Source organism: Abramis brama, assembly GCF_963993115.1.
Source record: "Abramis brama genome assembly, chromosome: 6".
NCBI lineage: Eukaryota > Metazoa > Chordata > Actinopteri > Cypriniformes > Leuciscidae > Abramis > Abramis brama.
In genome coordinates, this window is record NC_139968.1 from 23,371,921 (window position 1) to 23,398,753 (window position 26,833).

A 26,833-nucleotide genomic window follows, 5' to 3' on the forward strand; every position below is an offset into this window, starting at 1 on the left:
GAAAGTAATCATACATCAAATGCAATAAATCTTAATGGTCCAATAAAAAATAGGCTATATTTTCTTTTATGCAACAATTTCTTTTGATGTTGGTGTGAAATAAATTGACATTTTTTGTAAATTTTTATAAGTATTGACTCATTATTGCAGCTTGTTAATATACAAAATAATTGTGGACTAAACCAAATGAACAGTTTAAAAAATAAAAACACACTGGGACACTAAAAACATACTCAGCAATTCTGTATTTCCGTATTATGTCCATGCCAAAGTTCAAAAAGTTAATTTTTTTATCTAAAAGGGGTTTGACTAATGTAGTGCTTTGTAATTATGTCCCTCTGTGAAATATTTAAGACAAAATGGACAGTTGTGCAATGACGAACTTTCATAACTCAAGCATGGCGAAATAAAACACAAGGTGACTTGGTGACTGTGTGTCTTTAAGAACAAAGAACGGTGGGTAAGTCGTGTAGGTGGCTGAGATCCTCGTATTGTAAATCTAAACCGGTATTGTCCCTGTCCAGTTCTTCTTTTTACATTCAAAGGTAAAAAAACAAGATGTCAATTGATGTAAAATCTGACATATTACAAAACATAAAAAACACAAAAACAAAATTCCTTTTCCACCTATTCTCATGGTCATGGTGTATTCCAGAGGAATTAAAATGTCCATTCACTCAAAAGTTTTCTTTTTTTCTTTTGGCAATTTTATTAAGCTCACCTTTTCTCATTTTCGCTATTCTTTTTTTTTTTTTTTTTTTTTTACATTCCTTGTCCTATCCCAAATTTCCTGACCCAGATCCCAAAGTTCGATTTAGCGTCTCCATTATCGCCTGAGCAGTAGACTCGCGAGTAACAGAACCAGTAAGATGACGGAGGGTTGAATCTGGTTTCCGGATCCTTTGACTCTTTTGTTTTCAGGATTATAGGCATAGAGTTTGGGCCTGTCCGTTTTCGGCCCAAATACCGGAGGTCTACCACGGATGCACAGGTGGTCCGCACACATGCCGCTTCCTGAGCCACTGAAATCATCACCTAGAAGCACATTATGGGAAAAACATGATAATTACTCTGGTGCAAAACAGGTCACAGAAGTAATGGTCTAATCTAATTAACATGAAATTGCGGAATACTACGGAAAGACAAAATCGTGCCAAATTTTGCATCATTGGGCCTCATTCATGTAACAATAATAGAACAAACTGAACTAGTGAATTGAATAAATTTAATTGATGCTGAATGATTTACACAAATTTGTTCTCATGCCCAGGTTGCATGAAGCCCACTGTATGATTATCATTCACAATGCAGTGTAGTTAGGTTAACCGGTCCTACTTGACTCGCTCCAAGCAGGATTCGAACCGGCGTCTCAGGCATAGGAGTCGGGCGCACTTACAAGGATGCTAAAGACCTGAGTCTCCAGCGTCAGTCGCTAGTGAGGCCAGGGGAGTGAGGTTTTCATACCCTCACCCCTTAACCCTCACTCCCATCCGGGTCACGGCACCAAATTTAACCGCTCCGGTTCTACTCATCCTTCTCCCAGTGGGATTCAAACCGGCGTTTCCGGCATGGGAGGTGGGCGTGCTAACAAAGACGCTTAAGATCGCAGCCTCTAGCGTCAGTCGCTAGTGCACCTCATGAGGCCAGGTGAGTGATGTTTACACAGCTCTTATTTTAGCACTTTAGCATGTTTAGCTACATACTTGTGTCTTGGAAATCCACGTCGTTGCCGTTGAGGGCATTTTTCAGGCGGTTTGACATGATCTTCAGCAGCATGATCTGTTGACGTATAGTCCTGTCAGGCTTGGTGATGTCGATCTCCACCTCTGGGTTATTAATCTGATTGGCCAGCCCATCACCCATGACATCTGGGAGGTAGCTGCAGAAAAATCAATTTTCCAGAACCATTTCAGTCACGCACATTATGTTAATGGATTTTATATTACATTTTTGACTATTTATGGTCTTAAACTGAAATAAAAAAACAGTTTAGCACATCAGTAATACAAACTAGATTACAACGTGTCATGCTAGTGTGGCTCTTGAGTGAGCAAAACCTGCTGCTACAATACTAAGTGGTTTTTGGTGCACTTATTTAAGCGTTCTGATTTTAGCATGTCGCTAAAGAGTTTGAGTATTTTTTTTAATTCATTGCTATGTTCCTAGGGTGTTCAGATATGTTGCTATGTGATGTTTTGAGCTGTTTTTATTATGTTGCTATGGTTTTCTGAGTGATCTGCTATGTGGTTGCTACAGTGTTTTAGCTCTATGTCCCCAAGTCTCTATGATATTCTAGTCTTTAGATTTGTCTCAAGTCCCTCCTTTTTCTGTGCATGAACCATAATTATGACTAATAGTAATCTAATAGTAATAGGGATGCTTGCGTTAGCAAACACCACTAATCACATACCAGTATGCATTAATTACCCTCAGGAGATTGCAAATTTGGTTATACGAAGCTAATAGGTATTAGTAATGACTAAAAATAAAGCTTGTTTGGCTGTACTTTCTTAAATCTTCTCAAATGAACGCACATCTAAACCGCATCCAGTGATTAATCACTTCTGATGACTTTGGGCAATGGGAGTTCAGTTCTGTGGCAGTGATAGCTAAACAATCAATTTAACGACTTTGGCTGCAAAAAGAGGGAGGGATGCAGTCAAGCCAGCACTGACCATGAGTAACGATCTATAAATTCATAATGTGCGTTCATCCTAATAGTCATCCATCAAAATCCTGCACATCTCTTTAGGCTTGAGAAGCATGTAAATTGATTGAATATACAGTATAAAACTGCAAATTACACGTACTGACCAGCTGAATGAACACCTCTCTTTGTAGAATGAGAAGATTTTAGATATAATACCTGGCTTTGGTGATGCCGTTCCAGCATTTATCAGCGCCGGTTGTGGATGCCGTTTTACCGCTGCACAGAGCCGAAGGGAGTTGGATCCAGTAAAATTGCATTTCCTTGAGTTTGCTGGACACGTCTGTTACCTGGGAATTACACACACACTTAAATAACATTGTATAAATCTCATAAAAGTTGGCCAGAAATTGCCACACATGCACACACCTGCACCTCCAGTCTGGCTGCAGATTTGGGGCTGGGTTTGTATTCCAGGGCAGTAACTGTACTTCCTTTCTTCTTTGGCTCCTCAGATATTGAGCTTGGTGTGCCTTCCTCACCACGGTCCCCACAAGTCTTGAAAACCTGAAACGCAACACAAACTAACGTGTATATTTGTACAAATGGCCCTTACGTGATCAATAAATCTTTAACCTCATACCTCAAGTGCATTCAATCTAACCCACTCACACAAATTTAAAATAGATGCTTAATTCCAATGTCCTAACCTTGCTTGTATAGATCTCCATGTTCTCCTGCATGGCGAGAACTGCCTCTGAGATTCGCACGGGAATTGAATAGATCACCGTGTCCATACTGGGCTCGGCACCAAAACTGGAGGCCACCTGTAGCATGGTTTCTGATTGATTGAAAACAACAGAATGTGTGGACAAATTAACAGTGTCAAGTAAATTTTCTGTCTCGAGCTACCCAGTGTGATGCAACAAAAATAGAAATCAAGCAATCAACAAAAGAGTAAGAGTTAATGTGGTATAATCTCTGCTTTACCTATAAGGCTCTGCCACTCAGTGTCTAGATCTGCCTGATTAGCCAGGCAGCCCTTCATGACGTTCTTGCAGTAGTTGACGCAAGGTTTGACCGATCCCAGACCTCGGCAATGAGGACAGTACACCAGCTTCATAATGGCACTATTGCACTCTGTGCTCAGAGGAACCTATGGGAAAAGTTGGCATTAGTTGCCATACACTTTTTATTTTTTTTAAGAACAACATTTGGTTGAAGCCTTGGTTGTTAATCAATGAACTAACAACACTGTGAGCATGGCAATTAGCCCAGTATTGCTTCGGGGGAACTGTTCCCGTAATAAAAGCATGCAAGTCCTTTTAGTATCAGCTAAACAAGTTTGTTATTAGTAAATTGCACATGAACACTGGCATATGTTATCACTTGCTGTGAGGACGCTTGATTTCCTGAATGTTACAGTACCTGCTTATTACCTGCATGTGGATTCAAGTCATCTACTGTATTTTGCAAGAAAAACTTAAAAGTAATTTTTAAGTCTTTTGGGAAAGCCAAGTGTGGAAGGCAGAGTAATCATGCTGTATATTAGCCGAAGGCAACTTCAGTTGAATCATTTTATGACAACCATGTGTGAACCTGCCTCGCATGCTACTGATGCAAATGCGAAAACAGCTATGACTAAACATTTAACATTTAAGCCATTTAAATAATCCATCTAAATGTGCCATGCAATGGATCCAGCTTTTACATATGACAACATAAAATAACTTAGCCATTTCCAGAGGACATTCAATATTGCGAACTGATATATTTCCAACATCAGCAAGAATTTAGGTCTGCTTAGCAGGAATCTCCCGAGAGTTTGGCACCAGGAGACTAAATCCAATTCTGTAAGAAATCCCTTAAAGAACAGAGTAGTACCATTGCGCCCTACATTCATTTGTCAAAGCAGCAGGGAGTTCTAGGGAAGGGTAGGGTAGCCACTAAGGACTTGGACTAAATTTCCTTGTGTTGGTTTGAGGCAAACATCTTCGGGAATGCTGCAGTGTAGCCATTTGTCCTGATGTCATGGATCCAATATTGATTAATTTGGGAGTATCTATTGATTGACATTCAAGACAACTAGGTTCTGCCCTCTTTAAGTGAAACCAGACCACCTACTGAGGGTATGGCATTCAATGGTATGCATGATATATTTTTTTTCTACAGTTTTGCAGCACATTAAATCAAAGAACGACATATATGAGTTTAAGCCACATATAAAAGAGTCTTCAGTTTCATCTCAATTCTACAGTGTTACACCATGGAACAATGATTCACTGAAGATTTTTTCCCCTTGCCGTAGAACTCTAATGTCAAATACACCTGTCTCTAGGAGAATACACACTTCTTTTCCAAGGCAACACCCTAACCGCAGAACTGAATGATAATTATAATCAAATCTGAGGCAAAGGTCTTAAAAAAATACCGGTCATGACACATTAAATATACCTTGAAGCACTGTGATCTTTGTCATTATGAATGTGAGAAAATATGAAACAACTGTTCATCTGCAAAGAATTGAACTTCCTCCAGAACTGGGTGTCTGGACAAGAAGAGTTTGGCAACACTAAAGAGTTACATTTATAGAATAAATAGATGGGAGAAACTATCAGGAGGCAACAATAGCACTTCAAGAACAGAAACACAAATCTGGCTCGTAAGGAATGTGGAAGATGGAAGTCTTTGTTATCACTTCTTTGTTGGTATTTGCCCAAAAGGCATGTCAAAGACTCAATGACTTGGAGGAGAATCCCTGGTCTTATAAGACTTTGATGTAAAGCGCTATATTTGGTGCAAACCTACCCCAAGAAGTCACATTGGAATACTCATTTGGAAATATCAATGACAGTATGGTTTCTGGAGCAAAATATGATATGGTTTGCAAGAGCATTGAGAATGATTGGTAGACGACTCATCTTTCTACAGAACAAAGATGTAAAAGACATTTGGTGGGTCTTACAAATCAAGAAAATTAGACCTCAATTCAGTTGAGCACTATTGAACTTACTCAACGTTTTTTGCTCACAAATGGTTTTACCAAAAAGCGAATCTTCCAGCTTCAAAGATGTTAAATGCTGGTAGGGACTGGAAATACTGCTAAAGGTGGTCTTACCAAGTGTAAACTCTGGGTTTTTTATTTTTAACTTATTTAGTAGAACGTTTGTTTTTAACTTTCATGCATGAATGCCGCCTGTCACCCTGGAGAACCCTGGGATTAATTACTTTGCTCAAGGGCAGTATGGTCTTGAGGGGATCAAACAAGCAACCTTCTGGTTAACAGCCCTGAGCCTACATCACACCATCCTACAAAAGAAAAATAATCCACTATACCTGAGACACCTTCCGTACAATCTCTCCAGCCACATTAAGGCCCTGGACAAATGCCCGAGCAGCGATGAATGCCCGCACCAGCTTGGCCTTCAGCTCACGTGGGGCATCTCCAAAAGGACGAAGGGTCTCTGTCTGCTTGGAGGCACACTCCAGGAAGTCATCAGAGAGCAGCGAGGCGGTCTCAGGGTCAGACGCCTTCAAAAGGCGCTCCAGGAGCTTCATCCAGAACTCGTCCAAGATCTCCTCAAGGTTCAGGGCGGCACCACTGTAATATCGACGCAGGTCGGCGTAGAGGTCACGGAACACTCCTGCATTAGGTCGGTACAACTCCCCCAGAGCGGCCACAAACGCCTCCTCCAACCACCGTTCAGAGCCATTTAGAAGTTCCAGAAAGTATGCTGAAATGACATAAAGGAAGTCACTTATCATAGAGTGAAATTAATAAAGAAATCACATGCAACTGAGTCCATATTGTTGCAGATTTCAGTACAACAACATTAAAGCACCCTGACTACTGAATATTTTACATAGCTTTTAATATAACTTACAAACAATATTCATTCAAAGCTGCAGTCCATAACTTTTTTTGTGTTCAAAATTTACAAATTTATATAACAAGCGAGTACATCATGAATCCATTTTCCAAACCGTGTTTTTGTCTTATCCTTAATCACTATGGTACACCAATAATAAGTGTTTATATTCAGACTATTTTAGACCTGTCGGGTCGTACCGCTGCGGAGCAGCCCAGTACCTGCAATAGAAGTAGCTCTGGCTACAGTGTTCTTCTGCAAGACGGATGCAGTTCTGTTTATTAACCGCTAGAGCGCCAAAAGTTACGGACTGCTTGAAAACTTTCTTGAACAAGCGCATGTTTTGCCTGTTAGTGGGATTTATAAGATGAAATACACAAATCATTAATATCAATAACATGTACTATATGTTCAACATTCAGGTAACTTAATAATTACCATTCTTGCATTAATAATTAATATAACTGGTTTATATATATATATATATATATGTATATGTATATGCGCGTATGATTGCTGCATTCTCATTCTATGGGATGCAGGAAGTATCTGATTTGGGTCATGAAACTGAAAAGCTACATCTAAATCTCTTTATCATTATTGGCGTCACTACAGTTTATCAAGCTTAAATGGTGCACTGCTGTAAAAAGCTATAAAAACCCACTGTAATTGCCCTCCGAGGACCACTCGGTGTGAAGGCATATGAACTTCAGAGTTTTCCTTTTATCTAGGCTTACAATGACACAAACCAGGAGCGAATTTGGGCTTCAAAGTACTGCAACTGTTTAACCCTTCACATTCGTTAGCCCCCGCAGATGGATAAATGAAAAATGTTAACTAAAAGCAGATGAAGTTTCATAAACTACTGCTCTAGATAAGAAAGCTGTCCGTGACAGTACAAGTACACTGTAAAACCTCTAAATCTCATTTCCTTTGCGAGTTGCTGCAGTCGCTACTCTGTTCTTCCTCAACTTTGCGCTGTGGGTGGAGAAATGACACCTTAAACATTTGGATTATTTGAAAATCATTTTGCTAACATAGCCGCCCATACAGTGGAAAAACTGAGCAGACGTGTTAGCAGCTGCAAACACAACGACCAACTGTAAGACTGAGTACATTTAACTCCAGTAGTGGACTCACTGTCAAAGGTCCTGTATTGGGCATTTAGCGAGGCTTGAATGGAGCGTCCTGCTTCCCTCACCAGGCCTTCGAACTCTCGGCGGCTTAGATTCGACAGCGTCTCCTCCATGGCACTGGTGCAGCAGGTGTAACCTTGCGGGCAGATGCGGAGATGCTCGCCTGAAGATGGAATAGAAAGATAATACGATTTAAGCAGAGGTTTTAACCTAGTTACAGCACCAGAGATGCCAGTTACTCCAATAACATAATAGCCTATATCAAGCTCCATAAGATTTGAAATAAATGTTAAACTTAATGTCAAACTTCCACAAAAGAAATAAAACAGATATTTAATGTTATATATTAGCTAATTGTATTAGTATCTTGTAGTTTAGCTGTCTACTTACTAAAGGGTAGCTTGACTGTAGTTTAACTATTAGTAGCTTTAACTTAGCTTGCTAAGTTTTCAAAATAGCTTCATCACTGAACACAGAGCAATGGGTCAATGAGATCCTCTAGAGAGCAAGAGCTTCTTGGATCCGGCTGACAGTTAGCAAACAACTTTCCCATTTAAGCTTGTCTTGGGTCATGACTTAGGGAACTAGAGCGAGAGATGCTATCGCTACCATACATTTTTTATGCCGTCTGACTGCAGCGAGAGTGAAAAATCACAGAGAAGCACAATTTTATGCATTCGCCGTGGTAAGACTGCAGCAGAGGGGCTAAAATATTTGCTTTGCAATATTATGGTCAACCTAAAAGAGTTATCCAATCAGATTTCTTGGTGTATCTGCAGTTTAGTAGCAAGAAATGTTATTTGTGCAAATGCACTTTAGCCTAGAGTGCAAGTCTTTTAGGTAATATTTTATTTATAGAAATAAAAAGTATGGTAAGAAGACGTACAGGACCACTCAAGATTATTTTACACAAGCCTTTGCCCAAGCATTGTTACTTTTAATCACTGACAATAAATTAATGGTTTTATAATGTGTCTGTCAATGTTGTTATTGTTAACTAAAGCCAAAGCATAAAAATTATTTTCATTAATTGAAATAACACTGAAACAAATTTATATATACAGTCAAACCAAAAATTATTCAGACACCAGATTTTTAATATTTTTTGAGGATAGGAAAATAAAGTAAACTGTGACATATTATACCCAAAAATCCTTCATACAGTGGACTACCAGTAAAATGTTTAAAAATTTGGGACCAAAATTTATTCAGACACTTTGACCTGACCATGTTTCGCTTGCGTGTTTTTTCTTTAATTGCTAATACAACCTTTTTCAACGAGGCCTGGTTTCAAACATGCTCAGCTGCATTATATCACATGCACGCATGTAATGAGCCTGTTTTTAAATGTGTACGCTTGTACATCAACAAGTGGTGATATCCCAAGATCATTTTCAGCGTGTCGCTCTGCATTTTGTGGTGTTAAAGAGCCTTCGGTGTCATTATGCATCAAATCCCGGGCCCTTCATTGCAGTCCGTGAGCAGCACGGGAGTGTGGCCTGTATATCAATGTGTACTGACGAGGGACCGCGAGACACAAGACAGATGAAGCTTTTCTTCCCGCTCTGGCACACAAAGTAAGAGTCTGTGCCGACAATGTGACCGCACAACCATAGATGTATGCACACTTACATTACAGCTGGGATCTTGCTTTGCACATTAACTAAACACATACGAAAAGAAACTAAAATAGTGAGAAAGAAAAACAACCTAAGCATGCTGGATAGATTACTGTATCTCACAATGCAACTGCATAGTTTTAGCACAATCCTAAAATTTTTCACATCTACTGTATGATCATTGAGAACAAATTCTACACAACTATGCATACGCAAATTAAACAGTGAGGTCCTATATTTACGTTCTTGCATTTCTGTGGCATTAGCAAACTCCAGTACTCAAGGGGGCGATAGAGTTTTCTTTAAATGTCAGTCCCATTAAACTGGATGATATTAGTCAGAACTACAAGCATATCAACAGTTAACTATGGCTGCGTTTAACTCCACTTTTAGACATGAGTACGTCCCCTCGGGAGAATCCGCCATTTTGAAGTGCGTTTAACTTCGTCAAGTGGACAAGGGAAGTTTATTTTGATAGACCCTGGATTTTTACAGAGGGAGCGAGTCTACTCAATATGTACACTTCAGGCAGATCCATAGACCTCAATGCACCACGATTGTGACGTCACAGCAGATCACGCTTAATTTACCCCCACCCTACACAACTCTAGGGTATGATATTGGAGTTATTTTGACATTTAACAACATAATACTTGTAGCTACCTTTTTTATATTTGCTCTAACAGCCCAAGCATACACACAGGCCTATAGAATTGTGCGTAAAACAAATTCATTAGACTGTAAATAATAAATCACTCCATTGTGGATTCTAAGTGAACAAGGATTTAAGGCATTCCATTGAAACACATAGCAAGGGTTCCACCAGTAGTGGGCACTTGTGCATCATAAGCAATGACGTACATGCGAGTGAACGAGACGGAGGGAAGTTAGCAGTGAAAAGAGCGTAAAAAATGTATGGCTTCCCTGATGGAAATGTATAGCTCTTGCAAAAAAGTATTGTCTGGACCTCCACTGGGAAGGAAATATAGAGACCGTACCTCTTGGAATTAACTGAATACACCCTGGCATACAGTGTATACTGCTTAGTAAGCATTCTTAGTATTGCATTCTGAACGTAGCCAGGAAGAAAGACTAACAGAGGCTGATCTTGTGTGTGCAAGAGCAAACTGAATCTACCATAATTCCAGGCAGATCAAGAGATGATGCATTTCTATATGAATGCAGGACGTTTGCCGAGGCAATAAGCTAAAAATAAATCCAGAGGAATTATCTCTTCTCTGTTCTGAATAAACATTGTTTGAGCCTCCTTGAGCGGTGTCATGCCGTTGGATGAAAATCGACAGGCTGCCAAATGAACAAGACCCTTAATCAAAGCCTGACAGAGAATCACCTGTCAGCCGCCTCAGTCTGCCCAGAAAAATCAAAGGTTTCTTCAGACAGCCTAATTGTTAGAGATGGACAGAGAGACAAATAGTCGAGCAGGATGACAAACAGGCCTTGTGTAGTGTCAGATGAAGCAAATCCCTTCAAGTTAAACTGTTAGCAGGTAGCTTTCAACCCAACTGGCGCAATCCCTTCAGGGCCGGTGACTATTTAATCAAATGAATGCTCCATGCGGTGTTGTGCTGACTGCTCTTTTTCCATTCTTTTCCCTTGCATGCCTCTTTGATATTTGCTTACATGCTGCAAAATACATCAGGGTATCAGCTTTTGAAAAGTTCATTAAAAAGAATGAAGGGCTTTTGAACAAAGCACTGGGAAAAAACATTTCTCAGTGAGATGACCTGTAAAAGTAACGTAGGTAGTACCATCTGCATTCACATACTTAAAAAAAGTTTCTGGAATTGACCTGGAGGACAAAAAAAAATGTCCAAAAATGATCATAGACCTATACCTACATTGAGAACACCCTAGAAACTGCATAGCAATATGCTGAATGATTTTTACGAGCCTGTTCTGTTGACCACATTCCAACAAGAAAATCTGCGCTAATTCATAAAGAAGCACTGACACATCAGACTAAAATAGCCTCAGTGCTTTCTGGATCGGCTTCTGAAATTTGACTTGGACTGACTTCAGAAGAAAAAGACGGCCTCGTTTTAAAAATGAACAACCAAACAGTAAGAGGAAGTTCTTTAGAGGGATGTTCTTCAAGTTCATCTTCAAAGCCCCTGGCATACCAATGTGAATAGTTCTTTTATTTTCCCATCTCCGTCCTTTCCTTCTTTTCCTGGGAGAGGATTTGCGTGGACTCCTTTGAGATGAGAGCAAAGGCTGCCTCAGGCACCGGTTTACCAGAAGCAGGTGCGCGGGGATCTACAGGTGAGGCTGGCTGAGGTTTTAAATCCCTGCGCTGGCCAAAAAAACATGCTCATGTCCTCCATGCCTGATTAACAGGGTGTCTCTGAGGAGTGAGAAAGTGTTTGGTAAGCTTGCTTTCCAACCAAGCCCTTCTGGAAGACTTATAAACGCCACACCCGCGTTACCACACAAGTACCACATAGCACAACTCTCAGGAACAAGCTCAGCAAGCAGTAAAATAATTTATGGAAACCCATTCAGAGGTTTATTCAAAGTACAAAAGTGGAACTCAAGCACTAACATACTGACTTATCTACAAATGACTCTTATTTTCTAAGAAGAAGTTTGTGAAATTATATGAACGACTAAAAAAAAAATACCACAGAATTACTGAAGGAGTGACCGAGAATATCACAGAAATAAGAATGAGCTTTTTTGAGTTAAGCCAGTAACAAACACTAAGAACACCTTAAAGTCCCCATGAAATCAAAATGGAAGTTTTTTGTTAGACTTACTATTATCTATAAGCTAATGTGCTCCAAAATAATGACAAAATTCTCATTTAGAAGATTCAAAATCTACATAGCAACACCCTGGTAACCACCCTAGCATTGTTAATTGTCAAATTTTCTTCAGAAAATGCAAAAATCTAAATCTAATGAAGAAGCGATGTAGCATGATGGCTATGTATACATTAAATATAATCTTGTATTCGTTTTTTGTTGTTTAGGTACATGCATGTGCCAACTGAATTGGTACACAGTGTATATGCGGCCATATTGTCTGATTTACTCACATATCAGAACATGATAGCAACTCTGGCACAGAAAACTCTAAGCTGGCCGCAATTCGCAAACTAATCTTTGAATCTGACCTTCTTTTTAAATATGAGGTCACGGGTGACATGGTGCTTTGCCCAAACATTGGTCTCAATTAAGAGGATAAGCTGCCTTTAATGAACACAATGCAATATCTCTGTAATCCCCAGCAGACCAATGTCCTCAGAGGACACTGGGAAAATACGCAGAAAAATGAGGTTAGGAAGACAAAGAGAGAGAAGGGGGAGGAAGTGTGTAACCTAGAGAAAATGTATCTGTCAAAGAAGTGTGCCAAACACCTCCGCATTTGTGTCAGCACCATGGATTTGAATTTAAGCATGGATGGATTAACGCACGGTCCTGCCAACCGTTTCCCCAGGGCTCCAGACCAGTAGGGGGCCCTGATGAGCTGCAGAAATGGTGCATATTTTCAAGAACAGTACAGTTGTTTTATACAGTTCCTGTAAATAGCATTGGATAGTGTCCATCATATGCACACTTCAGAATCTCGCCAGAAGTAGTAGGTCATCCGGGGACTTTTTGCCTACATACTACTCTTTTGGTGTACTGTTTTTCACATACTATATAGGGAAGTATTTGATTTCGGACGCATCGCATGTTTGACTGAGGAACTAGACTAGCTAATTCCTAACTAGCAATGACACACATCAGCATGCTACATGCTAAAAAGCAATTGCACATTGAGTAAAACAACAATTAACATGCTCTTCACGTACCTGCCCCTTAACCAAAGAAAAAATGTGTACAGTACAGAAAATAAAGTTGTGACAAGAATTGTGTCACAGTTTGGTCATTTTATTAAGCAAAGAACTCTATGATGGGTCTGACACCACTTTATACTTTGCAACAAAACTAGATCAGCTAAACTGTCTACACTTGAATTCTGTGTAAACAGAAAGATCTAATTTGATAACGTCTTAATGTGCTGTTCCCTTTCCGGTGTATGGCATCCGTGCCCAGGACATCCCGACATCATAATCTGTTCCTGTTGGGGAATAAAAACTGATGAGGGATTAAGTTCTCATACAGTATAAAAATTAATCTAGGCCTTTGTCACCTCTGGCCAACTCTTTTAATCTCCTGTCCGTTTCTCATCTGGTCTTCCGCCACATTTCCAGGTGACCTTTCTTCAACCTCTTCCTGTGCCTATTAGCACTCATTACCCCCCTCCTGCTGGGTTTCTCGCACTTTCTTAACCATCTGCCTCTGGTCTCTCTTATCCGCTACCCTGCTGAGTCGCGGGGCTGCTCAAAGAGTCCCGGGTGCCGTGCCGTCTTACGTTAAGGGCTTGTGACCCCTGAACCAGGCCTTGCACAAAGCCGCAATAAAGGCGATTGACGGCCACTCGCTTTATGTGCTAAAAGAGACGACTTCAGAGCAAGCCCCGGTATGCCTTATAAAACACTGGAAAGCACCTTTTAATTGATTTCCTAGGTAGTTCTGAGATGCCAGCCCTTCCTTTCTTTGGTAAATGGGAAGGATCGTCAAGCTGAGGTATGTCTGGGGTCTGGCCATAATCGGCGGTGAAAATTGCCCAGGCCTGACTGTGATTTAGTTTGCACATGGTCTGCTCTCATATGCGTGTTTACAGTTTTATGACCCAGGGGAACCAAGGAAGCAGAAGTGAGTGTGAAATATAAAGGCCATAACAGGTTGGTCTAATGAGCTGCTATGATCCTATAACACACAATATATGAGAGGGTTCAAACGGAAAATACAGCCCTGTTGACTTTATACATAGAACATGATATACAGGCGCCTTTTAGGAAACTATTAAAACAAAAAGTACAGCTTAGTGTTACATAGACAGCATAGCTTAGATATTCGAGTTTAATGATAAGAGCAACACCAACATTTAAAACACTATTACAGGCGTGTGGGGTAAAACATGTACAAAAAGTAAAAAACCAAGAAGTTTATTGAACTTTTTTTTTAGATCGCAATATCTTTCCCGATGTTAAAATACTTAATCTCATCCCATCTTAAAGTAAAAGACAACTATAAATAAACATTCATTGGTTGTTTTCCTGTGAACACTGTGGTGCAATCAAAACTCTTTTTATTTGAACATTCCGACAAGCTCATAGCAACAGTGGCTCAACCAATGATGTGAGTTTGGGGCGGGGCTATCTGTATTGACGGACCAATGATAGAGAGGAGAGTGTTATGGAAACCTGTTTGTTGCTGCTAATTTACATAATCTGCTAATTTACTTTTTTACTACACGTTCATGAAAGATTATAAAATATTATTGCGAGCAATTTCTAATTGCATGTTATTCCAAAGAAAAGAAAAAAGTTGTCTTCTTAACTGGGTTCTAAACATAACTTGCTCTGAAACAACTTTAATGTTCCCTTTCGGAAATGCAGTATATCTACAATGAAAAATGTATACTAAATTTGTATATTTGGACTGCATATCATATTATCTTAGCAGAATTAACAACATCTAATAAACCTTTTTTGCTTCAGGCAGTACATTGAGGCAGGAAAGATACGTTTCTTATACGAGCGACTTCATCTTCTTGAGCATTTGTTGAGATCACGACACATAGCAATGCATTATGGATGTGCTCTAAAACGTGTGCCTTGCTTCGCTAATGGTGAAAGATGGCTAAGCGTACAACCCAGCTCTTTGAATTGGACATTTCTAGGTTTCCATAAATCTAAAAATACACCGCAGCTCAGACTCTGCCCGGCTGCCTAGACAAACACGTGTGCGAGTGAACACGTGCATGTGTGTGTGTGTGCAAAAAACGCTTGTAATCGTGCACATTACAGTGTTTGCCAAATCTTGTTAAAACAGACGTCCTGATCTCTAATCGAGTATGAGACAAGGACACGTGTGAGAGTGTGGATGAGGAAAACAGGCTAAGGGGTTAAGACGAAGAGAGAGAGGGAGAAACTTAAGAGAAAGACCACAAGAACTTCTGTCTGGTTGCTTCAGTTCTTCTTAAGAAGTATTTTTAGCCTGGATTTTGGTGCTGAAATATTCAGCTCTGGTAGGCTATACGTACCATGGCGGCTGGTGTTTTTTAACTCAAAATATATTTGTATAATATTGAAGTTATGTGCATTTAGTAATTTTTCCTCAATTAAAAAGTTTTACGCATGTAAAAATTTATAATATTTTGACTCCAGTCCTATCAGTAGCCTAACAAAAGCGTTGGTTACCAACTTTTTTTTTTTGCTCAATGCTTCATCCCCACAACTCTTGGTAGTCCATCGATGTCGATGATGACGATACTTTGCACAGCTCATCTATTGTGGACTCGTAGGTAGCTGTGTTGGACTTTACACAGTCTTTGAACCTTTTGCGTGGTCTGCTTTGCTTGCGTTTGCCTGAGCAAAGCTCACTATATAGGAGCTGTTTTGGCAATCTGCTGTCATCCATGTCGTCCGCATGGGAAAAACGTTAGGGAAATATAAAACTACTCATTTAAAAAAAGTTGATTATACATAAAAACAATATATTTTAAATATGCATATAGTATTTTGAGAGCATAGGGATTCGATTACATTGTACATTTGCAGTGCTTCAGGGGAGTGGGCGGAGCTAAGGAGATCTTTTGGTGTGTTTTGCTTGTTTTGACTCTTGATTGGTGGAATTTTCTGTGCAGCATCATGGGTAATGTAGTTTTCACAACGAATTCCGCTGTTAAACATTTATAAATAATGGGGGATGATGCCTTCAAAAGAAGCAAGTACCATCAAATACCATTAACAACTTCGTAGTTCACAGTAAGGTTGTCTTTAAAGGTTTATAAGTTATCGGTTTATAATACGTTTATAATAAGTTTATAAGTTATAAGTTACCGGAACTGGCTGTTGCACTCTATAGCCTTAAAGTAATCACCACTGGTACATACACACTAGTACACTGCTGTACAATTAGCTAAAGGAAGAGATACCATGCAGGAAAAAAAACGATAAATCACAGGGCTTTCCGCAAATCACCAGGCTGGGAGAAAGTGAGAATGTGCTTACTAAGTAGACTATAAAAACAGTAAATGATAATGTCCCATCATTCTCAGTATGATGCATTAATTTTATAATCCCTCAGTGAGTTTTATCGACCGCAGTGGCTGTCATTCGGTGTGTGAGGTTCTTCCAGTGAGCAAGGAAAACGTGCCGTGACTGAAACGGCAAGCCATTATGCAAAATAATAAGTTCTTCATAATTGCTTCCACTCAAACAATAAAAAATGTCACAATAAATAAATCTCATCAGCCTAATGGTCTGTCGTATTGGCTGACAGGGTCAAGACAAATGGAAAAAAAAAACACCAGGAACAGATATAATGGATTACAGTGTGTTTGGCTGCTGGATTCAGTTATTTTTAACTGCATTTTTATTTTATAAAAAGTACATTCATATAATTATATAAATTAGTATTATATTTATCTTTCATTTATATATATATATATATATATATTAAACATACTAAAATTCCGAGAGCAAAATATATATATATATATATATATATATATATATATATATATATATATATATATATATATATTTCACAAGGGTATTTTAACGACCAATAAAAACAAAAGGAACATTTTTAAATGTATTTATGAAACATTTACAACCTGGCCAGTCAAAGTGACAGCTCAAGTGCTATCTGAACGTTATCCGACCACTGAAAACGTAAGCTAATGCTAGGTAAAGGGGTCATTTGAGTGCTTTTCTTTAACTTGAAATCCTTGCTTTCTAACAACGTCATTGAGACATCTCAAATTGCCATGCTTGCCGCCGCTAAAATCTGGATTACGAGCCCATGGATTACGAACAGAGTATTTGAGTCTTAAAGAAATCCTAATCCTCGAGCTGTCACGCACTGAGTCACAAGTGTGTCTTTAACAGAGAGCATATATACGTTTTGTTTTTGAAATGGCTACACATTTATTTGTGCTTTTAGCATTTAGCATTAGCGGTTCCACTGTAAAAAAAACTCAGTTGCAACATTTTACAACCTCAAATTTGGTCATCTTTACTGCAATTTCAGATATCAGACACCACTTCTGAGTGATCTTTGACCTGTCTGGGTCGTTTTTTCATGATTAGAGGAAACGTGGATGCTATGCTACCAGTCGGTGTTTATTTGACTAGTTTCTCCTAAGTGACATGAATTGGCACTAAAGTGTCACAGAGTTAGACATACTGTCTTTGACATCAACAACAAAAGATTTGGGACATGTTTTCTCCTCACATATGATTAGCACACTTATTTTGCTTCTCTAACAACCCATGACTATTTGGTTGCATTGTATTATTTGCATTTAGCATTGTTAGCATTGTTTTGTACCAAAACAGACCTTAATTTTTGAGTTGCGAAACACGGAAACAAGGTAATAGTGAAGGGAAAACATGTTTTGCTAACATTTCCTGTAGCTAATGGGAGGCTTTGGGTAGTAGCTGCCTGTTTACGGTGATCAAACTAAACCTCAGCACTACTCTTGGAATACATTCATAGCATGTCCCGAACGTCACACTTTCACCTTTAATAGAGTCTGACAGGCATTCTTCTTCATTGGATACAACTACAAGGAGACACTTAATGAGTAAATGGTAAAGAACTGATAATTCACTCAATGTCAAGACCCTAAAGAGATTACCTGACTAATGCAGTCAACGGAGAATGATGTCAAAACCTTCCCAGAACCCTAATTGTTGATGTTGGCGTCCCTGTTGTTAGGACACCGGATACAAGATAAAAGGTAAAAGGTTTCATTTACTAACCATGCATATCCACAAATTTGCATGTGAAATCTGTGTATGAACAGTTTCAAGAACAAATCATCATTCATCAATAACTTTCATACTCAACTTATTCTAAATTTACGGGGAAAAAACAAGTACGCAAACTCTTTAAGATGAATTTTAAGATGAAATTTTATACATGATTATTTCATCTTAAATATAGTTCATTATACACAGTAATAAAAGTGGCATTAAGCTCAAGCTGTGAGGTTGTTGAACTGGTTTTTGGCGGAAAAAAAGTAAAAAGTAACAAATAGTGTGAAAAGCCCATATATGGAGGTGGGCGTGTTTATGCAAATTACCTTAAAACCATAACATGATGTGAATTAGATAAAAAACTATTTTGGGAGATGTTCTCTTGTGCTTGTAAATACGAATTAATCACGCCATAATTAGAGAATGAGACCCAAATTTCTTTAAAATCACACAGAACATCCACATACTTGTTATATTTTCAATCTCACTTAAGTAAATCTTGTTCAATCCCAGTGACAACACACATTGCACAGCACTCTGTGTCTCTGCCACTCGAGCAGGATAATGTTCCTCGAACAAAGAAGCTGACAGCGATAATAATCACATCTCCGTCTTCATCACTCACTCCTCTCTTCCCTTTCACCAGCGTGTTGGCAGCGAGATAACCTGACAGCAAATTGGCTAACGCAAAAAAACGTGCAATTAATATTGGCAGAGCAAAGTGGCTGAAGGAACACTGGGCGCTACTGTGAATTATTCACAACAATGTGAATAGCACGAGGAGCATGAGGTGACGAACACTTGTCGACGGCTGGTGAAGACTAATCGCAAATGGAGCCATTTCATGCATTTAATCAGCTAGAGAGGTGCTAACAGCATAGCTTAAACAATGAACCCTAGCTGAATTTGTTTTCAACAAGCAAATGTGTCAGGGTTTTCTTTTGTAGTTGTGGAGAGTAAGAATTAATCAAGGATTTAATGTGTTAAATTATGTAAGGCAAGAGTGTTATCGACATACAACATCAACATGGCTGGGTTAATAACTAATTCAATGCTAACTGCTACATGACATGTTCAGTGATTGCTACATATATTAGGTAGGTTAATCAACTGTTAAAAGGGGGTCGATTTTGTTGACAATTTTGGGTTTAAGTCCAACTGTCACTTCTTTGTTATGAGGCATTGCTACAGTAGCGCATAGCGCTAACAATGCTAAGACTAAGGGTTAGTTTCTCAGGGAATGTAAGAACTAATCAAATTGAATGGAATTGATGTTGCTTTGGATTTTACATAAATGTAAATGTCCCTGGGTAGAAGCTAGCAAAGCAGGTCATGTGAACCTAGTTTTAAAGATATATTTCGTTTAGACCCTCCAATCTTAAAATACATTAAACTAGCGGTCAAAAGTTTGGAATAATAAAGATTTGTTAATGTTTTATCATATTATATACATTTTAAAATATATTAAAACTGAAAACTGTTCTTTTACATTTTTTTTAACATTTCACACTATTAAATTCAGCCTCGAGCAGAAAATAATTATTTGAAAAACATTAAAAATTCTAATTATTCTAAACTTTTGACCCCCAATATATATATATATATTAATAATATATTATGCAAGGGAAATGCCGTCATCCTCAAAAATAAAGCTGTTCATTGTTAGTTCATGCTAGCTCAGGTATAATAATGCATTATTAAATGTTGAAATTAATATTAGCAGAGATTAAAAAAAGCTTAGAAGTATTTTTCAATGTTAGTTCATGTTAACTAATGTAGTTGACAAATAGAACCTTATTGAAAAATGTATTTATTCTGTATTTTTAATGTGAAGAAATGTCTACGTATCCTCCACACTTTTTAAGGGCACAAGCGATGCTTTTCAGAGATCTTGAAGTGTCTACTCCAGTTTTTAACTGTTCCAAACTTGAACAGAAGGAGGCTTGTCAGTGGTTCCAGGTGCTGCGTGTACCTCCGAGTGCAGGTGTGTTTTTATTCGCGATCAGTGGCAGGGCAAGAGGGTGTAAGATCTGATCATGTCTGCATGATCTCGACTCTAACAAGCCTCACGGTGCACTGCAGATCCCCGCTGAGAAACACCCCCGCGCATCAAAAGAACAATCAGCGGGCCAGAGGGAGAGAAGCTGTGTGGGAGAAGGTGTAATTATGCTCCGATAATCACGAGTCCACAATTCATCTGCCAAAACATGAGCTTTCGCCACAAATCTCTTGGTACTGTGTGTATTAGCACAGGCTGAAACTACTAAAACTAGACTGTAAAAAATGAAATGTTCAGGAACTATTTCTACATGATGAAAATACTTTTGCTGATGTAAACTAATGTAACCAGGTGGATGTGGTCATATTACAGTAAATGTTATGACTAATTTAAATGTTATCAAAGGAAGCTCATTTTTAGTTTACATTACAGAACCAATCTTAATGTATAAAAATATGAAATATATTAATAATAATTGTTAATAATATAAAAACTTTAGAATCAATAATATTATTAACAACACAATGTATAATTTAAAATAATAATTCAATTAGTTCATACTTTACAATGTCAGTGAATATTATTTTTTTATTAATATATTCATAATCACGTGAAGCATATTTTTCATTTTTAGTTTACATGGCAGAACATTCTATAAAAATATTAAATATAATAATTATTTTTCTTAATAATATTCCATTTTAAAATGAATAATATTATAATGTATAATATACGATTACATTTAATAATAATGAAATCAGTTCATACTTAATCATTTAATCTAAACTAATATAGCCAAATTGATCACAAGTTGATATTACAGTACATATTATTTTAGTTCATTTAGAATCATATGAAGCATTTTTTTATTTACATGACAGAATATTTTGTAAATATATTAAACCTTAATATATAAAAATATTAAATATAATAGTAATAATTATTAACAGTATTCAATTTTGAATAATAATAAAATCAGTTCATATATATATATATATATATATGTATATATATATATATGTATATATATATATATATATTAATATTTATGAGTGATATTCAAATGATGTATTATATGTTTTTATGTGTATAATTGTATATAAGTATAATAAAAATATTGATCTGGTAATTCATGCCTAATAATTCCATAATTTGTGAGGAATTACCACTGGATTAAAATGTGTGACAGTCGTGCAAACAGAAATTAGATGCGTAAAACTAATTAACAACATCAAATGAGCGAATTTGATTGTCACTCTCCACTGAACGACCGTGTTATTGAATTTGCATGTGCGAACGTGTTTGATATATGCAAAAAGCTTAACCGAATCAGGCCCCTGCCCTGTCTGATCTATGGGGGTTGGATGTGTGTGCGTGTCAGTGTGGCTGAGAACATGGGTGTGTGCCTCTTTCATTTCACACAGGGCTCATGGGTGTGTGCCTCGCTCTATAGAAGAACAGCAAACATGAGCCAGCGCTGAGGTCTGAAACCAGGCTACAGGTTACAAGGGTCCAAACATCACTAATTCGTCAACACTTGGATACCCGGATCTCGCTTTCAAAACCTGGAAATAAATAACAAAGTTACAATCACAAACAAACGCGAGGTCGCACACATCCCCACCCGACTCACATCTTCATGGCCTACTTGAGGGAAATGTGAGATTGTCATTGTTTTGAGTGACCGCAGGGCTCAAAGTGTCACATATTCCCCTCCGTTGAACAATACGCTGCCTCTGCGTTTGTAAAAATGGGAGACACACCAGTTGCGTCGGTAATTCTAGACAGCGGCATTCAGCTCTGGTTCCTCTCTGACCTTTAGGTGATGCTTTATGATCAGCTCTTTCTAAAACATGCTAAAACAAAATGCGGCGGAAACCTCAAACCCTCCAACTCAGAATGCACAGTGTGGGTATCACTGTCACACCAGTTAAAGAGGCATCAAAATAACATCTTACAGAAATGACGACTCTGTCGCTGCGTCCGATACTTCACTACTATATAGTAAGTGAAAAACAGTTCGCCAACAGATTTATGATTGGTGGTGAAGCAACGCAACTGATGCCGTAGGTCACAACATGGTGGATGTAGTGCGTCTGAATTTCATTGAAACGAGACACATTCATACTATATAGAACGTACCTTTTTAATGGTCGTAAAGTAAGTTTCAAACCGAATGTAGTGCCTACTATACAGTATGCGATTTCAGACACAGTGTGTAACTAACCAGAATGTCAGTTCAACATTCAAACAACATTGTGTATAATATTCTGTGAAAATCATAGTTTGTTGTCAAAATATTGCAAACATTAACATGCAATTGGATGCAAATGAACCAGTTCTGTCAAATCGATTAATCGCGATTAATCGCGATTAATCGCATCTAACATAAAAGTTTGTGTTTACATAATATGTACGTGTATACATTATTAAATTTATATATATTATATATATGTCTGTGTATGTACTGTATATGTATATGTATATGTATATATATATATATACAAACACACATTTATACATATATATGTGTGTGTGTGTGTGTATATATGTACATATACAGAGACGCGCACACACACACACACACACACACACACACACACACACACACACACACACACACAGACATATATATGATATATATATAAATTTAATAATAGATATACACACACATATATTATGTAAACAAACTTTTATGTTAGATGCGATTAATCGCGATTTATCAATTTGACTTACTATTAAAACTCAGCATGAAATGTTGTTTGCAACTTATTTTAAGTCTGTAACGTGACATATTTCTAAGAGTTCAGTCAAATAAGGAAGATTCTGTCATCATTTACTCATCCTAATTTCATTCAAAACCACTATGACTTTCTTTCTTCTGTGAAACACAAAAGGAGATGTTTTGAAAAATGTTTACGCTGCACTCTTCTATACAATGAAAGTGGATGGGGACTGGGGCTGTTAAGCTCCGAAAAGCACAATAAAACATAATAAAAGTAATCCAAATGACTTATTCCAAGTCTTCTAAAGCTGTGAATGAGGAACAGACATTTAAGAGGTTCTTCACAGAAAATCCTACTTGAGAGCCGTAGTCCCCATTCACTTTCATTGTATGGAAAAGAGCAGCTTGAACATATGCTATAAATATCTACTTTTGTGTTTTGTGATGGAAATAAAGTCTAAATTAAAAACAACACAACTTAAGTCATTTATATTTAGCCACTAACTTATAATGCATCTCATTTAAATAAACATGAACGCTTCAAGCAGACAAACACAATCTGGCCGTCAACCACTTTAAAGCTTTAAACGAACAACTTATTCAGACGGTGTGAACAATGGATAAAAGATGACGAGACGGTCTCAAGCGAGACGGTGGTGGGCGGCCGGCACTTGCTACATTTTCCTCGTCTCCCCCTTCTGTCATTGAGACCGCAGGCGATGACCTTGAGAATTTCCTCTCGGCCAATAGGAACTCTTTGTTTCTCCCAGCCTCTCAAATCTGCTGAGGATGCCAATGTATAATGCCTCAAATACACTTATTACTGAAGGCGGTGTTGCGTTGATGTTTGTGTGTACAGTAGGTGTTTGTGTGTGTGTGTGTGTGGAATACAACGAGGAGGCAGGATATATATTGTACGGATATATTTTCATTATCTTACAGAAAAAGTACATTGTGAATATTGGCAATGTTTCCTTCCTGGTTTGAGCTTTATTTACAAGTGTTTATGTGTGTGAGTGTGGCACATGTGCGATCATTTATCTCCTTTAGCTTCTTGGGCACACAGCACAATTAGACATATGCATCCCAGAGGAATTCTGGGAAGAAAAAAAACTGGGAGCACATCATGCACTGATATAATTGCATGTTTACGCGAACTGATTTGTGACATATTACCGGTTATAATGTGCGACCTGTCATCAAAAAGATGGCTGTGTCATAAATATTGATGGCAGATTTCATACTACCCAGCATGCATGGGACAGATTCACAACCTGCCAACATTTTTTTTGGCCCCTAATGGGAACGTTAAAAATCCCTGGCTCCAGCTACGAACCACTTGCTGACTGCACGGATTTCAGCCACTGCCTTTTACTTGCAAATGACAAAGAAAATCATGAGACTTGCTCATCAAATGCCACCATTTACTGCCCTCACTGCCCTTTGTGTATCTAATAACACCAACAACACTGACTAATACCACAAATTGCAATTACAGGGAGGTTTTTTTTACTCCTAGACTGCAACCCTGGGGAAAACCTACGAATCTGGTCGTCACTGTGTTCATCGTAACATGACCTACAGGGACCACATACTGTTGGAGATGAGCTCCAGCACACGCTCTTTCAAACCACATGGGGATCCAGACATCAGGTGGGTGTCTATATGAAACTGATGAATGAAACGAAAGGTCATTTTTAATGGGGAAGCTGCTCGTGATCAACACTATGCCAGGTGTAGCCCTGTTTCAGCAGTTACAGTTTCGTCTATTGTTCTGTTCGGTGGGGCGAGTAGAGCTTTTGTCTGGGACCCTCCATCTGTTCATGTGAACTTGACAATAAGAACATGCACCTTGCCTAAAATTAAGGAGCGTGTCAGGTGGAGAGACAGACAGAAGACAACAGGACAGACAGACAGACAGATAGATAGATACTTAATTATTCTCGTGAGTGTAGTCTACATAAACATAGTCAACACACAGAGAAATGTTAGTGTTGAATATGAATGAGACAGTACTGTACCTGTAACAATCACTGATAATTCATACCTGATATCTCGGACTGCGGGACGCCGTTTAACGTGAAGCCTTTGCCGTTGTAGAAGGAGCGCACGTCCACGCAGCTCCGCGCTTTGCCGCCCGCGTTATCCGCAGACAGAGACACGGAGACGAGCGACACGAGCAGCGCGACCGCTGTCAGATCCATTGTGTCCAGGATCCAGAGACTGAGGAAGAGGATGAAGTCCACTGACGCTGATGCTCAACACTTCACACAGCGAATCAAAGCATCCGATTTTTCCTACAACAGCAGGATACTATAGTAAAAATCCACTTGTTTAGGGATGTAAATGCACGTCCAGGTTTAAAGCCGGTGGTCCTGATGAAAGAGGATGCGTGTTATTGATCAGTCCGGTGGGGATCTGTTTCTGGTGCTCATGTCTTTACTCACTAGCCTATTAATAATGCATAACTTATAATATCCCTACAAGTAGCTACTGTAGTATAAACAGTAAATACTGCTGTAGGAATATCTGTTTAAAGCGCTCAGTGCTGCTGCTGCGCGCTCCTGTGCTGTCTGTCTCTTTACTGTCCCGTTCTCACCGAACAATAGTGATGTCCGATTCGCGAACGAGTCGTTCTTTTGAATCGGTTCCTTTGAATGATTCGGACGAATCGATTCGCTTATTCACAGAAACAATGTATTTAGTGTTGAAAAACAGCTTAAACGAGATGGTTTGCTGGTCTTCCAATATGGTCTGACTGGGGCACAGACTGGGATAACTAGTTAAGATCAGTGAACTTAGGCTGGTTATAGATAGATAGATAGATAGATAGATAGATAGATAGATAGATAGATAGATAGATAGATAGAGAACAATAGATGGATAGATAGATGATAGACAGACAGATAGATACAGACAGAACGATAGATAGATAGATAGATAGATAGATAGATAGATAGATACCCTAACACAGACAGAAAGATAGATAGAGACAGAACGATAGATGGATATAGATAGATAGATAGATAGATAGATAGATAGATAGATAGATGACAGACAGACATAGATAGAGACAGAACGATAGATAAATAGATACAGAATAATAGATAGATAGATGATAGATGATGGACAGACAGACAGAACGATAGATGGATAGATAGAAACAGAACAATAGATAGATAGATGATAGACAGACAGAGAAAGAACGATAGATAGAAAGATAGAATGATAGATAGATAGAAACAGAACAATAGATGGATGGATAGATAGATAGATAGATAGATAGATAGATAGATAGATAGATAGATAGAAACAGAACAATAGATGGATAGATGGATAGATAGATAGAAAGAAACAGAACAATAGATGGATAGATAGATATATAGATGATGGATAGATAGATAGACAGACAGACAGACAGAATGATAGAATGATAGATGATAGATAGAGACAGAACAATAGATAGATAGATGATAGACAGATAAAGAACAATAGAAAGATAGATAGATAGATAGATAGATAGATAGATGATAGACAGAGAGACACAATGATAGATGGATAGATATATAGATGATAGACAGACAGATAGATAGAACGATAGATGGTTTGATAGATAGATAGATAAATGATAGACAGAGAGACACAATGATAGATGGATAGATATATAGATGATAGACAGACAGATAGATAGAACGATAGATGGTTTGATAGATAGATAGATAGATAGATAGATAGATAGATAGATAGATAGATAGATAGATAGTGAGCTGGATATCTAGACATCTTTTCGTGGATACATTTTAATATTCGCTTAATAAAAAAAAGAAAAAAAGAAATCTTAACAAAAACATAGTAATAAACACTGTGACTTAGGTAAAAATATTAATTTCATAGCAAAATAAATAAATAAATAATTCGAAGAACATTTTGAGGTGATGAATCATTTGAGTCGATTCATTGAAACAATCCGTTCGAATTTCGGATTTCCCAACATCC

General features: G+C 38.1%; 1 protein-coding gene across 1 annotated transcript; it reads right to left on the reverse strand.

Moving 5' to 3' along the window:
• Positions 1-730: 730 nt before the first annotated feature.
• On the reverse strand, positions 731-25,441 carry gpc1a (glypican 1a). The gene is made up of 9 exons (XM_084117978.1): positions 24,885-25,441; positions 7,657-7,815; positions 5,984-6,381; positions 3,638-3,803; positions 3,358-3,488; positions 3,077-3,214; positions 2,867-2,997; positions 1,704-1,879; positions 731-1,035 (listed from the first exon to the last, which is right to left on the reverse strand). The coding sequence occupies exons 1-9, from the start codon at positions 25,039-25,041 to the stop codon at positions 827-829; spliced, it is 1,665 nt and encodes a 554-aa protein (XP_083974104.1). The 5' UTR covers positions 25,042-25,441; the 3' UTR covers positions 731-826.
• Positions 25,442-26,833: the final 1,392 nt, after the last annotated feature.

Coding starts and splice junctions, on each gene's coding strand:
- gpc1a (XM_084117978.1), bottom strand. CDS start 25,041: ATGGATCTGACAGCGGTCGCGCTGCTCGTGTCGCTCGTCTCCGTGTCT. Junction 3,489..3,637: donor TGAGTGGCAGAGCCTTATAG/GTAAAGCAGAGA, acceptor TCAATCAATCAG/AAACCATGCTACAGGTGGCC. Junction 2,998..3,076: donor CAGCCAGACTGGAGGTGCAG/GTGTGTGCATGT, acceptor TGTAATTCCCAG/GTAACAGACGTGTCCAGCAA.